The sequence below is a fragment of the Melozone crissalis genome, unplaced genomic scaffold, assembly GCF_028551555.1.
Source record: "Melozone crissalis strain CALT ecotype California unplaced genomic scaffold, PUWL_Pcris_2 ptg000008l_1, whole genome shotgun sequence".
Lineage (NCBI taxonomy): Eukaryota > Metazoa > Chordata > Aves > Passeriformes > Passerellidae > Melozone > Melozone crissalis.
Genome location: NW_026535786.1, coordinates 2665006 through 2680740, shown reverse-complemented (window position 1 = coordinate 2680740; position 15735 = coordinate 2665006). Strand labels below are relative to the sequence as shown.

At 38.0% G+C, this 15735-nt stretch overlaps 1 protein-coding gene across 5 annotated transcripts; it reads right to left on the bottom strand.

Annotated features, from left to right (window-relative positions):
- Positions 1-4100: 4100 nt before the first annotated feature.
- FAM76B (family with sequence similarity 76 member B) lies at positions 4101-15622 on the bottom strand. Of its 5 annotated transcripts, none has more exons than XM_054269741.1 (10): positions 15510-15622; positions 15333-15397; positions 14798-14852; positions 13144-13299; positions 12091-12287; positions 10103-10150; positions 9825-9905; positions 9016-9151; positions 6284-6385; positions 4101-5661 (listed from the first exon to the last, which is right to left on the bottom strand). In XM_054269741.1, exons 1-10 carry the CDS (start codon positions 15612-15614, stop codon positions 5572-5574), a joined length of 1035 nt encoding a protein of 344 aa, XP_054125716.1. In that variant the 5' UTR covers positions 15615-15622; the 3' UTR covers positions 4101-5571. The 5 variants fall into 5 exon arrangements, with proteins under 5 accessions (XP_054125716.1, XP_054125717.1, XP_054125719.1 ...); XM_054269742.1 differs by having other exon boundaries at positions 9016-9148; XM_054269744.1 differs by lacking the exon at positions 9825-9905.
- Between the last annotated feature and the right edge of the window lie 113 nt (positions 15623-15735).

Here is a 15735-nt window from a genome sequence, read left to right as displayed (position 1 = left end):
TATTGGTTATTAAGAAACATTTCCTCATGGAAATGGTTGTCAAGAATTGGAACAGGCTACCTAGGCAAATGGTGGAATCACCATCCCTCAAAGTGTTCAGAGAATGTGTACATTTTGTACCTAGGGACATGGATTGGTGGTGGACTTGGCTGGGTTAATGGTTGGATCTCCACAATCCAAGTTTTGTAGCTTAAACTCCATGATTGTATGACAAAGGCTTTTTGCCTATAGTAACTTCATTGAATGATGCACTCTGTCACGTAAGTGACCAGCAAGCAAATCCTTGTAGATCTTGAAAGAATGATTGAAATTACTGTTCCTGGTTGTGTTTTGTAACATGCAGAGCAACTACAGCACAGCAATAGGTTGTGTGAGCACTACTAGACTGCTTCAGGGGAGTCAGCTTGAATTAATTGTTTGCCTTTCAGCAAACAAAAAAAGCTGTTATTCCAGATAATAAAGCTGTTATTCCAGATAATACAGCTTTACAGCTCTTCCCGTTTTTGGAAGGTTGTAAAAAGTTTCCCAAGGAACCTCTATAAATAAAACTAAAGACATAAGTTGTTGCATCTGATAAAGGACAAATTGTGAATGCCTCACACATTTTACTGAAATACAGCAAAACAGATTTATCTGCTGATTCAAATAAGGGAAAACATGAGTTTTCAGCACTCAGTTCAAAACACGTTGCTCTAAGGTACTGAAAAAGTAGGAGAGGCATTACAACAGGAGGTAAAAATCAATTTGGGAAAAATCAATTTGCAAATTCTAATACCCACAGTAGCCATAGCAGGAATACATCACATTCCTCTGACCCAACCCGTAGTAAGATTGCCTGGGGGTCTAAACTCTCACCTATTTGTTAGTCCAGTCTATTTTTGTTTGTCCACAAACCTGCAGTCAAAAGAAGACCCTATAAAAGAAGTCTCCTGCTTACACTTCCAGTACTGACCTTTTGTTTGCAAAGGTGATGTGGTTTTAACTTTAGCCTTCAGTATTCTGCAGAAGCTGGAAGGCCTATTTTCCAACTGACAATTAAAAATGAATGTACTTACCAAGTACTCCAAAGTCGGAAACCCTTAGCAGACAGAAGGAAAATGAACACTTCACAAACGAATGTCTACTGTCCCCTGGCTTGCCTAGCACATCAGCATCCATGGCACATGACTGACTACTTCAGTCAAAACGCAAAATTACCTTTACTCACCAGGAGATATACTGAAGAGAAATTGCCAGGAGCAACAGGGTCAGTTAGAACAGCGCCAGTGTACTACAATGAACATTTCCAAAGGCAAACAGACAACCCCAGACTTGTTTTCTGTTTAGGTTACAGCAAGGGAAAATGTCAATGATTCATGTGCTGCTGAGTGACATACCTTCAAGGACAATTTCTGTCTAATGTGTGAGAATAGAGAGATAGTCACTTGGAGTTGTATAGTGAAACTTGCACCATTACCCAGCGGGGGTTATGGTATGCAGTGGCCTGTTGTAGTTTTACCTGGTTTTTTTGATTTACACAGTTATGACTAACTGCTTAAAAGGTGAATGTTACATCTTTGTATCTCAATTTAATCAAGCAGTTTATTCTGTTCATTTCTAAAACCTGGGCTCTAGTATTGCTAAAAACAAACACCAACAAAACCAAAAATCTCCCATAAGCAACGCTGCATTTTACAGATATAGAAAACAAGCATCTCTTAAAAAAACCCAGCTGTGTGATTCACTACATTCAATAAACAAGTAACATGGTTTCTCAGAGGTCTCTCTTCCCCATTAGCCCTGACATCTCCATTACCCTCCTCCTTTCTCCAGGAGCAGCACAAACATCTCCATTCACCTCAACAATCCCCCTGTCCAATACCCCCTTACTTCTCCTGTGAGGCTCAACAGAAGTAATTTCTGTACCTCAGCAGTATCAATACCTCTTCCACTAGGAAAGCTAAAGCAATTGCACATAATATGTCAGAAAATGTGTATTCTATTGTAGTACCAATATTTTAGTAATCATTTGAATTAATAAAATGACAAGAAAAGCTGTTACTCCATTTCAAAAGCTATAGTTTATAATCATAAACATCAGTGTTTTCATAAAAATCAGTGTGGATTCTGAACTTTTGAAGGTACTAAAGACCATAAAGAACTGCCTGAATACCTATACACAGGTTGTATCAGTTTAAATCTTCTTTAACGAAATTTGCTTCAAATGATGCAAATATCTTTTCAGGAGACAATTGGTTACATGGCCGGTTACACACATTTTCCATGGGTCACATGAAAGCCACACCTAAAATAAGTATACCACACCTAATTTTGACTTGCTCTCAGCTTTAAAAATAAATGGCTTCAAAGCTGCTGCTGCCAGTTTGCATTAAAATGAGTCTGAGAGCAATCCTGCATTAGATCATTAATATACCTAACACAAAGTATCAACAGTTTTGAGATGCTCTGGAACTCAAAGATCCTCTCAAGTAATTGCCTTGACTTGATAGAGAATCTTACTCTCTTGTTGGACCTGGTTTTTTTGGTTGTTTTGGTTTTTTGGTTTTTTTTGGGGGGTGGGTGGTTTTTTTGTTTGTTTCTGTTTTTAACTTTAATTCTTGAATGAGAAGTATTCTTCTGGATAGGGGAAGGACGAAGTCTGACTGCTGAGAAAAATATAAAATGAGATTTACAATCTGCAGGGCCAGTGCTCTAAACACTAGGAGCCACTGTGACTGACAGCCAGCAGGATGCTGCTGTGGGCACCTAACTCCTGCAGACACAAGAAAGGAAACAAAGAAATTATCAATGTCACTTCATGTGTTTTTCTTCTTGATAGGAAAATATTTCTATATATTATAATTCTGTTGTAGAAAACAAAAATATTTTCATGAGACAAAGTAATCTGTAGCTGTAGTTTGTTACAATCTGTAGACAGCCCAAGGTGCCTAATCTTAACAGAAATTGAAATATTAAATTCTGCCCATTTTTTGACTACAGACTTTTAGTGAGTAATGTAGCATGAAAGATTAACACAAAATATGGATTTTTGAATAATTTTTAAAAGACAGATGAATGTTTTGACAAGATTTTATTGTGAAACATTGGATTTAGAAAAGGTACAAAATGTCAACGGTCAGATGTGTGCCAGTACAGGATTTCAATTATCTATACATGTGGACAGCTGAACAGCTTCACTGCAGAACATGGATTTGGACAAACTATCTAAAAGGGGGCTGCAATATTCACAGGCTTAAAATACATAAATAACTTGAGCCAAAATGGCCATTACTGGTCAATGCTAATCAACATCTGGAAACAGGCTAAAAAGCACAATACAGTACAACAATCTCCTCGCAGATCCACGTTTAAAGAACATCAGTTTATTATGTCAACCATCTACTGCTCCAGAACACGATTCTCAGGACTGGGATTCAGTTGGCTAATTAAGGACTTTAAAAAATTAATGTTAAAAATGAGATTATGTAAGAAAACCCACAGGTATTTAATTAGAAATAAACACTCTGAAACCCCTAAAAATTCTTCTGACTGGGATTTATGAAGTCAATTACCTCTAATACAGAACTTCTGCTTGTTTCTTTAAAATGTCCTGACTGCAGCTTGAACTGATATCATTAAGTAATCTTAATTCAAACACTTAATTTTGCTATGCATTTCTGTATTTTAAAACTCATTTCACTGAGTATGGGTCACCATCAAAATGGAAAAAAATGACCCAAATATTAAATCTGAATTAATAAAAGTCATAAATTTGTATACTAAAAAAATTAATAACAACCCCAAAGATAGCAGCATTCTCTATCCTAGTTTAATATGTTTAAAGAGGAGTTTTCATAAACTTACAAAGTTGATTTTAGGGTATAAAAATACACATATACTATACGAAACAAGATAGATTAAATTTTTCATATTTTTCAGTAGTCTGTCGCTGCTGGAGCTCATTTGAACTATTGAGAAAGTGTTCATAGATCAGTACCTGGGTGAACAGCCAAGGGTCTATAGACTTTTGTTCTTCAATTAAAAATGTGTAGTAGCTGTTTCTACACAATTAAGCTTGCTGAAATATCAACAGTATCCAGTTGATCCAGTACCCTGTTACCAGTCAGTATCCAGAGCTTACTTAAACCTTTACCCATGTAAGTCTACTTCCTTTTATGCTGATTCATAACTTACCTTCCTGAACAGATACCTTGGGGTATACTAAATTATTGTTTAATAGAAATTTCTGAATATGACTCATGTCCATTAGGAGCAGAGCTAACCTTAAACTGATGTAATTTAGAATGAAAATCCACCCAAAACATTAAAACCCACCCTATGACACCACATCCGTTCCCTTAATTAATTTCAAGACTTCCCTTAATTAATTTCAGTTTTGGCTACTCTTTTCTCAGTGTGCATCTTCAGTGGGGGATATGAATCTTGTAATTCATTAAGAAGAATCACCATAAGTTACAACCAAGTACATTAAACCAGACAATGGGAAATAAACGCAATTAAAACTTTGACTGTGTATCACTATCAAAGGATGTAACATTGGAGTACAATGTCTGCTATGGAATTAAAATTAGTGCTGTGCCAAATGGGAAAAATGTATAAACAAACCACAAAACTCCAGTGTGGCAAAAAAAAAAAAATTGGTTTTTTGTTCAGGAAGTGTTTGGCATAAGCAGCACTAATAAAATTCTACACCTCACAGACACAAGCTACAAAGGTTATCTAAAGCCAATACCCACTGTCCATCAATCAGCTAGCCAGCTCTTAATGCTGCCTCGAGCACTGCACTAGCCACTTTGATCTTTGTTTCAGATTCCTCTGTACACACATTTATATTTACATAAAACATTTATTAAACATGATTTTTAAAACATAAAAACCTTATGTACAAAATACCAACATTCCTATAAATAAACAGTTGGAGAAAGGCACTTGCAAGAAAAGTCTACAGTAAATCTTACAAAAACCACACTGCCTCTGTTACTGTACAATAGATAATCTTTCAGTCAGTCCCTATCACAAGAAGGTAAAACACTAATTACTTGTTATAACAAAGAATATAACCGTTACAGCCGTATTTACACATACATATAAGCCTCTTTTCAGTTCCACTTGAGAGCACCATGATTTCCATTCCAAATTTATATTTTCATACAAAGTAAAAGAACGGTTGCCAGAAGCCAGTGTTCAGTGTCACTGCAGATTCATGAACTTTTGGCTGACATCATTGTAGTTTAAAAGACTCAGTTGCTACTTTGTAAAAAGTACACCTAGTTTGTTATTGCATGTTGTCCTTTCAGAGAGAGCACTGCTATGTTCTCTATGCAATTGTTTAATACTATTGCTGGCAAAAGGTTTCCAATATCAAAAAAATAAAAACATTCTTCAAGCCAGTTGAAGTATTTAATCTGAACAGTAACTAAAAAATGCTGCATATTAATTATAAAAACATGTAGGAAACATGCCAACTAATCTGGTGTGCAAAAATATTTTTTCCACTACACAGGATTTTAAGGGCTTCACAGAATTACTCAAATGTACATTGAGTAGCAAACCCCACGAAGAACCAGTTCCTCAAGGAGATGTGAGGATACTCCCACTTTTATCAAACTTTTTACCCTTGGACAATGCTGCGACCTGTTTGAGCAGTTCTCTGTTTTTGGCCTGCAACACAGATTAAAAAAAGTATGTTACTGAAATAGTAGTGTCATGTGCTTTGCATTTATGAACAAATTCTGAAAATATACAGGCTAAGAATATTCAGAGAAGGTAATGATCACTTTTCAAAGAAGTGTATATGTTTCTTGATATGCATATTCTGTCTTCAACAGAGAAAGTAATCACACCCCCTATACTGCAACATTTAGTATATCCACTATTGCACTGATTGTCTGCTCAGTCTGTGATTTGTAAGGCAACTAATTCAGGCTTTCCTCCTGATAAATTATACTTTAACAAGAGACATCTAGCTGCCAATGTGTTAATGCTGAGTGCTTAAATCAGATCCATAGCCCAATGATAACTGATAAATTGTCAGAGAACAGACACAAAAAATAAACTTTGAGAAAGCACATGAGGTAAGGCTTTACCTTTTTAAGTTCAAAGAGTGAGTTTAACTCATATGGAAACTGTTGACTCCAGAATTGCTGCACAATGCATCCAAAGTTAAGCATAGCAATGACCATTCATGAATTTGGTACTACTGCATTGGAGTGAACACACTGAACAGCCTAAATATATGATTCCATCTGAAGTATTTCCCAAGCATTGATAAGCAATTACGCACCTGCAACTGTTCCACAGTTTCCTTGTGAGCTTTCTCCATACTGTTCATCTTTGTCCTCAAGTTAGACTCTTGGTACTGGAAATCTGCCTTCAATTCTGTCAACTGAAAAACACAGATCCTATGAAAATTCCCTGAACTGCAACAGGACACATCTTCTAGTCAATATGTGAAATCTTTAGTGAAGGCTCGGGAATCCCAGGAAACGCTGTATTTATTTACTATTGCAGTATTGACAGTTCAGCACTTGAGAAGCAGTTTGAAAAATCTATATACCTATTTTATATGCAGAAAGCAACTATAGTCATAGAGCCATACTATTGGCTCAGAATTTTGTATAAAATATGCTAAATCTCAACAAAAAAAAAATTCAAATACAAGACTGGTGATTTATAGTTTGCTGTTCTTTTAGCTGTGAGATGCTTACCACAATCATCAGTTACATCTCTCAGTTATAAGGTGTGGTAACACCCAAAAAATCTTTCCTACCAAGACAATAAAAAGGATGTTTTTGTGTCCTTTTATGCTACATTTTGTCCTAAGCAGAAGGAAAAATATATACAATGTATACATTCCAGATTTATTAGGAAATGAAGCCTCTTTGCTAGCAAAGATGCCTGCCATAACAAACCAGAGCATATCCTCCTAAAGTGACTACCAAGACTGCAATTGCCAGCCTTAGTATGTGGTTAATCACATGTAGTGAAACAGACATTGTTCAAAAGAACAGTCAATCAAAGGCCATGTGCAGGTATGTTGCTATGATGGTACAGAACTCCCTGAACACACACTGCTGCTCAAGGCATCTGGTGCAAACCCACATAGCTCACACTAAATATAAAAAACTAGTGTAGTGCTGCACCACAGTGAAGTATGCAACTAGGCGAGCAAACTACCTGTGAACATTCAGCAAACTGTGGCTCTGTCCTAAAAATGAAGTCTCAGGGCCTCACAGTAATGTTGTGGTTTCTCATTACCGTTTTGTGCAGAAAGACAAACAAGGCTACTACTGCACACAATAAACACTGATAATGACGTGGCTGATACCTTGACTCAGAACAGAAAGTGATGAATAAGTATTATCTGTAAAGATGGTGTACTGAGCTGTTTTTTGTTGCCACGCAATACAATTCACAGGTTTTACTTTTGGAGCATTCAAAACTGTTCAAATGCTGTCCCTTCACAAATCTTGAGACACAGCCTTAACAGCAATCTCCCACAGGAATGGCTCAGGCTTTTCACCCAGTACATGTCTCCTATCTCACAGTGAAAAACACCTGCAGTATGTTCGTTTTCAGCAATGCAAACACTGCATAATGTGTTCAGCTTTTGTCTTCCCTGCAGCAGCTGAAAAAGTAAGTGACATTCTGAAAGTGAGGACTTCGTGCCTGAAGGAGACCAAGTTCAAAGACCCTGAAGTCAAACAGTTTTAGCAGTGGGGATATTAAACTCAATAGATGCTCTCCCTATGGAAACAGCATAAAACAAGTCACTGCAGTGGTTATGCAGAAGGAGGTGACATTTGTTTACCTACCACTTTTGTTAGCTTTGCCCAGTAGATTGAAAATAAAAACTGATAAGTGAACTTCCTACCAACTCATGGTCTTCTCCTAGCTATATAAGAGAAAGATCAGGGCCTAATGTCTGCCCTTTGAAGAAAATACCTAAAAAGAATCCAGGACAGACTGTTCAGCTCTTTCACATTAAACACTTAAAGGCTTGAAATAGCAAGTACTTCCAATACTAGGTATATTTTAACAGTGACATAAATGAAAATAGGATCAATATCCTTTACAAAACACAACTATGTGTAGAAATGAAGATACTGAACTATGGTTTAACAGTGTAAGCATTTTCCTTTCAGTATGAATGAGTCTTTCTTAACCATCAATGTTTGGTAGGCCATCATGGATTCACAATCAAAATTTTACTTGAAAATATAATACATTTGTTTGGAATATAATTCCATAACCTACTAAATCCTGAACAGACATTCTAGAGCCACTGCTACAGTGTCCTAAAAGCATCTAGTTATTCAGATGACAGAGAAATAAAACAAATGCAAATCAAAGTGTGTATTTGTTGTTATTCCTCTTTTCTTGCTAGTCATTAGTTTGTTGGAAGGGTGAATACCTTCTGTAAGAGTTCTGCTGAAGCCACTTGGGCCTGACAATTTCACTCAACTTTTGTTGACTGACAGGCACTTAATCCAAGCTTTTCTTCTGGTCTCTGACTACCCACAAAGACTTGACAACTCATAGTACACATAGTTACCAATCCTATAAAAACAAACCACTAAATTTTCATACACTGCAAATGGAAATTTGGACATCAACTTATTATGGCTAGCATTGCTTCAGTTTAAAACTAAATAAAAACTATGCTAAACTCAGAATGGTTACTACTCTTTGCCATGACTCAGTTAAGAGCATGTAAAACATGCTCAAACTGTCTGGCACTTTATCCATGACCTGTGGCATGCAGCCTGAGTAACAGGCTAACTTCTTCATGGCTGAAGAGAGGTAAGATGAATTACTCTTTGACTTAGGAGACAAAATATATTCATGATACAAGAGTGCATAAGTTCTTCTTTAGATGTTAAGATCTGATTAGTTGCTATACAAAACAGTTGTATCTGACTGTTGTTGTTTTATCTTATTGTTTTGACATTTTTAGGAGACAACAAATCAGAAAACAAAATTATAAAGTTCTGATTAGGCAGGTGTAATTTTTACCTTTTTATCTTTCTCTAAAATAGTCTGATCTCTTTGCTGCAGAAGACGTTTAAGTGACATTACTTCTTCTTTCAGTTGACTTATGAGGACAAAGTTGTCAGTTCCTCCACTGTCTGCAGACTGATTTATAGAGCTACTAAAAGTGAAAACCAATAGTTACTTACAGCATCAAAAGAAAAAAGAAAAACACTTTTAAAAAACTTTGATAAATTTGATAATTAATAATTCCATAAACATCCTTAAGGACTAATGCAAAAAAAGTATGTACCTGACAGAAATGGATGCAACTGGCAAATTACCTTACTAATGGCACACATTACATACACCTGCAGAAATATAATTCAGTATTAGCTTTGAGGGGGACAAATACCTTTTGACTGAAGCAGCCACTTTTAATTTTTAACTATTCTGACCATTTGGCCAGAGACAGAATAAAGATTCAGTCTCCCACATTAAAGTTCAACAGCATTGTCTAGATACTGGGTCAGCTTAAAGCAGCAGGTTCTACCCTGCATCTAACTGATAGAACAATTTCCCAATGTGAGGGAACACCATTGGGTTGATAACTGTTACCTTGTACATTAGCTTTGTTTAATTTTTCCCCCAACAAAAGCAGGAAAAGAGTGCTACTTTTCTGCTAATAAAGTAACTTAATTGACTGACAGCACTCAGATGCCACCCAATAATCCATCTGGCCGGACACAAGTTTCACATCCCTCATTCTTCGGACAAACAAAGAAAGGCAACTGGCCACAAATCAGTGCTCTCTTTGGTTAAAATGGCTCAGCTTTACAAAAATGTAACTTTACCTATCTCCATTTGATGGCTTGGATTCCAGTTTGGGTTTTTTCTTTGGAGTTTCATTCTGAATAGCTGCAGAGGATTTATGGCTGAAATCAAACAAAATGTAAACCTAAAGCCTCATACTATGTAACTCTCTAGTATCACCATTTGGTACATGTAAAAACTAACTCATGCTCCTAAGTGGAATGCTAGAGACTAGCCAGAAATGCAAGATAAAAGAAATTCTTTAAATGAAAACTGCAAGACAAATTAAAAGAAAATTAATAAATAATATCATATTTACCTCTGTTTCCATAGTCCCTGATCTTGTTCTGGACTCAGATTGCTGATTCTGAAATACGTGAAATGTACTTGGTAACTGATCAAACACGCCATTATTTGTAAGTTTATGTGAATGGTATCTGTACTTGAGAAAAATCCCTCCCCACTTCTTTTTTCCCAATATGGTGAGCAGTTATGAATTTTCAGTTGGACACTAGAGTTCCTGACCATTCTTTAGTATGTCAGGATGCTATAAAATTACTTCTTGGCTAAATAGCTACACTATTACAAGTCACAAGGGGTAGACCTCAAGACTGATGGCCAAACATTTTTGCTGATACCTCCCAGTTTTTGTGAACTTTTTCTTGCTAATCTTGTACTCAGCCAGCTGGTCTAAAGCAGCTCTCCTGGAATTCCCATACTGCCATATGAACACTGCCTGAAATGGTGCTCATTTGGTGCCATAAGAGTAAAGTTAAATTTGGATCCCTGAAAATAACTCCTTCTCAGTTGTAACCAATTGCTTTCAATCATTTCAAAAGGAACTAATAATGAACACTGATATAGCAATGGTAGAATGAAGTAGATTGCACTGAGTGAAATAGCTCCAAGAAACTGTATTTCTACCTCATTGTCTCTATTGTCTGATCTTAACAATAACTGAAATGGACAGGGAAAAGGAGTCATATTAATCGGACCAGAAGCAAGGGACCCATGGCAGTCTACAGAAAAAAAAGGTGGGAAACCAGGAGCATTGACATTTGTATTGATATGAGTACTGCTATAAGTCTTGAGTATATCAGAAGCTCTTTCCAGTAGTAAAGAGCTTATTTTTTAATTTAATCCCTACTGTACCTGTGCCAAATGCATTAAATTAGATCTAACTTTCTGTAATTCAATTTTCCTCAGAGATTTGAAAGAACAGGAACAGTACAATAACTCAATGCATAGATGAGAAAAATTGTTTTCTTCAAATTCCTAAAATGCCAAATATTTTCACTTTTTTAAAGTGAAAGTATGGGTCTTTCTCTTTTACTCATTACCAATATAATTTCATCTTATTTTGCCTCTATCTTTAATTTACACTTAGGCAAGTTTCAGACAAGATGAAAAATTATAAGCACTAGAAAGGTGAAGTTTAGAAGGAAAGTGTCTGTGTGTCTGGGATCAAGGTCATTACCATTGCAGACACAGTATTTACTATCAAACACAAGAAGTAAGCAGTTCTGAAGTTATGCTGCCACAAATCTATCAATGAAAATAAGAATCATGACTACTATTATAGCAGTACAAAATCCCAAATGAATTCTGGAGTTTATGACTAAATAAATTTGATATGTACATTAAGGCTGGTATGCTGTTTATGCCATGGTAAGAGATGATGTGTTGAGAAAAGCTGCAGAAAATGGGATAAAACTCTGTGAAATGTTATTAGAGTGACAGTAACTGAACTGACAGTCTTATGTCCCTATGTCTGTATCATAACTCCCAAACTGCCTTCTCCAGCAAGACCTGGTTATAAAAGCTGGCAAAGAGGTACAAACTGGTCCTAGACTGAAGGCAATCCCACACTGCTGTTTCTGCTTCTCCTCTTCATTTTGACTATTTGTACACAAATAAGTCAGGCTGCAGCAAGTCAGGATGAGGATTCTCACTGCTAATACACAACTTTGGCAAATGCAGGTACCACTCAGCAGTTGCTGCATAGAAACCAAATACAAGTTTGCCCTCAAGAAACTCATTTCTGTAGCCATTCCATGAGCCTTCTTCCTAGACCTGTTACAGATTCTAACATCAACTAGGTTGACAATCACCAAGAATTCCTTTTTTTTAATGAACCACCTTCACTCAAACTTTAAGAATCCAAGGATTTTGAAAGACCACGAAGAACAATGTTCTGCTACTGCTTTTGACACCATGTTTTAAATAGTTTTTCTCACTATCTCAGTACAAACAGAACACAGAGGATGAAGAGCTACCAACACCCATTTCAATTTTTGAAATACTTACTTATGATGACTGCTGCTGTGACGATGATGATGGTGGTGATGGTGGTGGTGTTTTGAATGATGCTGGTCTTTCTCAGTAAGAGATGAGGATGAGGAGTTAGAATGTGAAGATCCCAGGCTCTTTCTCTGTTCTTTTGTCTTCTGTAGCACTCTCTTGTAGGACAGCGTGCAGAGCCAACACAACAACTTTCCATCAACCTTTTGAGAAATAATTCAGGTTTTATTTCCAAGTACATTGCATTAGAGAGATGTACTCAATATTTGCAAGGAGATTTTATTTCACTTCATCCATTATCTTTGGAAAAATAGACATCTTTGGTAAGAAACATCACTATTGTATCTCCAATATATGCAAGTTTCTTTTAGTAAAGTGAATCTTATTCCTCTTGTCATTTAAAGTTATGCTACAAAGAGTGCTAGCAATTTTTGGACCTGCTCTACATTGCAGAAATAACAATAACTTTAAAAAAGGACGAGTCTTTTTTACAACGTGCTACTTGTAACAAGTAAATTCTTCTGTAAAAACAGCATTATTCTTGTGTTCAGTCAAGAGGCTTTTGAGGTCATTTTCTCAGCACCTCCTGGAATGAGAAAGCGACACTCACCAAAGCTATTTAACAAAACAGAACACAAAGGGCTGCTCAGAACAGTCTACCTCTCTGGTGCTCTACTTAAAAGGCAAAGCAGGCAAATAAGAAGAGGTAAAGTGACAGATTCAAGTTATGAACATACACGAGATCCAATTGATAGGAAAATAAAAGTAAAATAAATATCAAAACAAGAAACTGTTGAGCTGCTTAACTGCTGTTCCCCAGCTACAAATGTCTGCTAAAACTAATTCCTATTTTTAGAAAGAGTGATTTAATTAAAAGTTAGCTCAGTAGCTAAAATAACAATTGCAAGTTACAAAACTTAATTCAAATATTATAAAGCACAGATAAGCAACTTTAATCCAGTATTAGAGACCTTCAGATACATTCCTGTTAATCTTTCTCTTCTGAAAGAGGAACACTATTGTCAGCCTAAGCCATGAGAGATGTGGAACAAAGCCTACCTTCCTTCTTCCCTCCTCTTTTCGATCAAAAGCACATTGCTGTTTGCACTGCTCACAGGTCTGGGGCGGGCCATACTTCTTCTCTGAGTTGGTGCAACGCTGGCATTTTGTGCCAATAAATGCTGCAATAATGTTACAATACTGACAAGGCTTGGGCTGAAAAAAAAAGTTGAACTGAAGTCAATACATTTGTATTTGCAGTAATGAACACAGGTATTTCAATTCACACGATGATGCCTCAAAACCAGTAGGGCTTCAAATAACCTACCTTAAAGAACCTTTTCCCTACCATTTCTATCTTCAGTGCCAAACCTTTCCTCTAAAATGATGCTTCTTCAAAGGTTAAAACCAGCCTGGACTTTCCATGAAAACCCAAACACAATAAAAGAAACACACACATCTATCTGGTTACTAATCTCTATACTTACTGCTTTTTATGTTTTTAAATATGTTGACAATTTCTCTCAGTTTTACTATGCTACTTAAGAAATTACTCACAGAACTCTGAAAGAAGAGTAACCAAGTGATTTTTTTTTTTAGATTGGAAGTTTCTGATGGCATCCTTCTCCTTTGCACAGCTCAGGGATTCAATAACCCTACAGTTCCAAGATTAGTATCCTAATCCCTGCAATTCTGCAGGAAACTTAAACCAAAAAAGCCCCACCACCAAACAAAAGCCAAGTTCAGGTCTATTTAGTCTGAACTATCATGTCAGGTTATCAACTTTTATAGAGTGCTGAAAAAGAAAACTGATGTCAGTTTTCATAGGTTAAAAGTGGCTGATTATCTTCAGTGCAGTTCTGTTTGATGAACCACTGATAAAGTCATTGATGGCTCTGTTCTGCAATTCATTTTGCTACATTTTAAGCTTTTGAAAGCATTTCTTTGTTCAGTTTACATACACATTCACAAAGTGCCTGACTACATACCAACAGCTATTATGTTTCTCAAATAAGTTGAATTTCAACTAATATGGTTTATGTCAAGTATCCGAAAGTCATGGCTTCTTTGTTTCACAACAAGATTATCTTGATACCTCCCAAAACCCCTATCTGCAGGGCAGCTCAGATACAATGTGTGCATTCACACAATAGAAAAATTCATTTTTCCAACAGAACTGAAGCTAAAATTCAATACGAGAAAATGCAAAGAAACAGGGATGCAGATAATACTCAAAATCTTTTCTACTTATTAGGTCAACATGATTAACATGCATTTTTGAAGACTTACATAATATGAAGTATGTGGTATTACTAGATTTTCATATTTACCACTCATTAAGAACAAGGAGAGCTAATGGTGTTCCTGCCACGAAGCATGTGCTTATGAGAATATGCAAGGAATAACTTACCGTGTCTGGCATGAAATAACATTGCTTTGTTACAAATAGCTATATTGAAATTATTCTTAACTGTTAAGCTATATATAACCCAAAGGGATTTCAATTTGGGAAAAGAAATGGTAACCCACAGAGGAAATAAAGAGATCTCAGGCTTTTCCATCACTTTTCTGGATGGCAATCTATAGTGTGGGCCTGGTTTTGGGTTTGTTTTTCTCAAAAGAAAATAAGAGGATTAGTTGCAAGAGAACTTTGTTTTTGGTTTGAAGCACAAACAAGCTCAACTTCAGCATAAAGAACCAAGTAACTACTCACCGTTCCAAACTGCTTCACGTTTTGGGCACATTTCTTGCATATTGTGTTGGTTTTGCTAAAGAGATAAAATGGAACAACATTGAATTAGGTGACGAACACACACTTTGATATTCCTCCCCATGCAATTAGTTGGAAAAGGAATCAGAAAAGTTGGGTTGGAAGGGACCTCGGGTCCAATCCCCCTGCCAAGGCAGAGTCACCTAGAGCAGGTGACACAGGAACGTGTGCAGGCAAATGCTGAGTGTCTCCAGAGAGGGAGAGCCCATCACCTCCCTGGGCAGCCTGTTCCAGTGCTCTGCACCCTCAGTGTAAATAAGTTCTTCCTCATGTGGAGGTGAAACATCTCCTGGTTTAGTTTATGGCCACGGCTCCCCGTCCCGTCACTGGGCACCAGCGAAAAGAGCCTGGCGCCATCCCCTTGGCACCGGCCTCGGAGATATTTATAAGCATTGATGAGATCCCCCTCAGCCCGCTTTCCCGGAGCGGCCAGGCCCAGCTCCCGCAGCCGCGGGGCCCCGAGCAGCGCTCTCCGTACCTCTCTTGCTGGAACTCGGAGCGGCAGTAGGTGCACTTCACGATGGGGTGGGCGATGCGGCACTCCTGCGGGGGAAGCGCCGCGTTACTGCCCGGCCGGGCCCCGGCCCGCGCTCCGCCCCCGCCCGCCGCCCCGCCAACAGCCCCGGCCGGGGCCGCCCCGCCGCCGCCGCCGCACCTTGCACAGCTGCTGGCCCTGCGAGAGCTCCTCGAACGGGTACCGCTGGTTGCACTTGGTGCACGCATACAGCGCCGGGGCGGCCGCCGCGCCCGCCGCCGCCATCCGGCGGGGCGGACACGGGCGGGCCGAGGGAGGGGAATGGGGAGGTGCCGCCGGGGCGAGGGACGGAGCGGCCGCCGGGGCCGCCGAGGAGGAGCCGGGGCCGCCGCCGCCGCCGTCCCGG

Coding starts and splice junctions, on each gene's coding strand:
- FAM76B (XM_054269741.1), bottom strand. CDS start 15,614: ATGGCGGCGGCGGGCGCGGCGGCCGCCCCGGCGCTGTATGCGTGCACC. Junction 13,300..14,797: donor ACGTGAAGCAGTTTGGAACG/GTGAGTAGTTAC, acceptor TTTTTTTTTCAG/CCCAAGCCTTGTCAGTATTG. Junction 9,152..9,824: donor AAGCCATCAAATGGAGATAG/GTAAAGTTACAT, acceptor TTTCACTTTTAG/TAGCTCTATAAATCAGTCTG.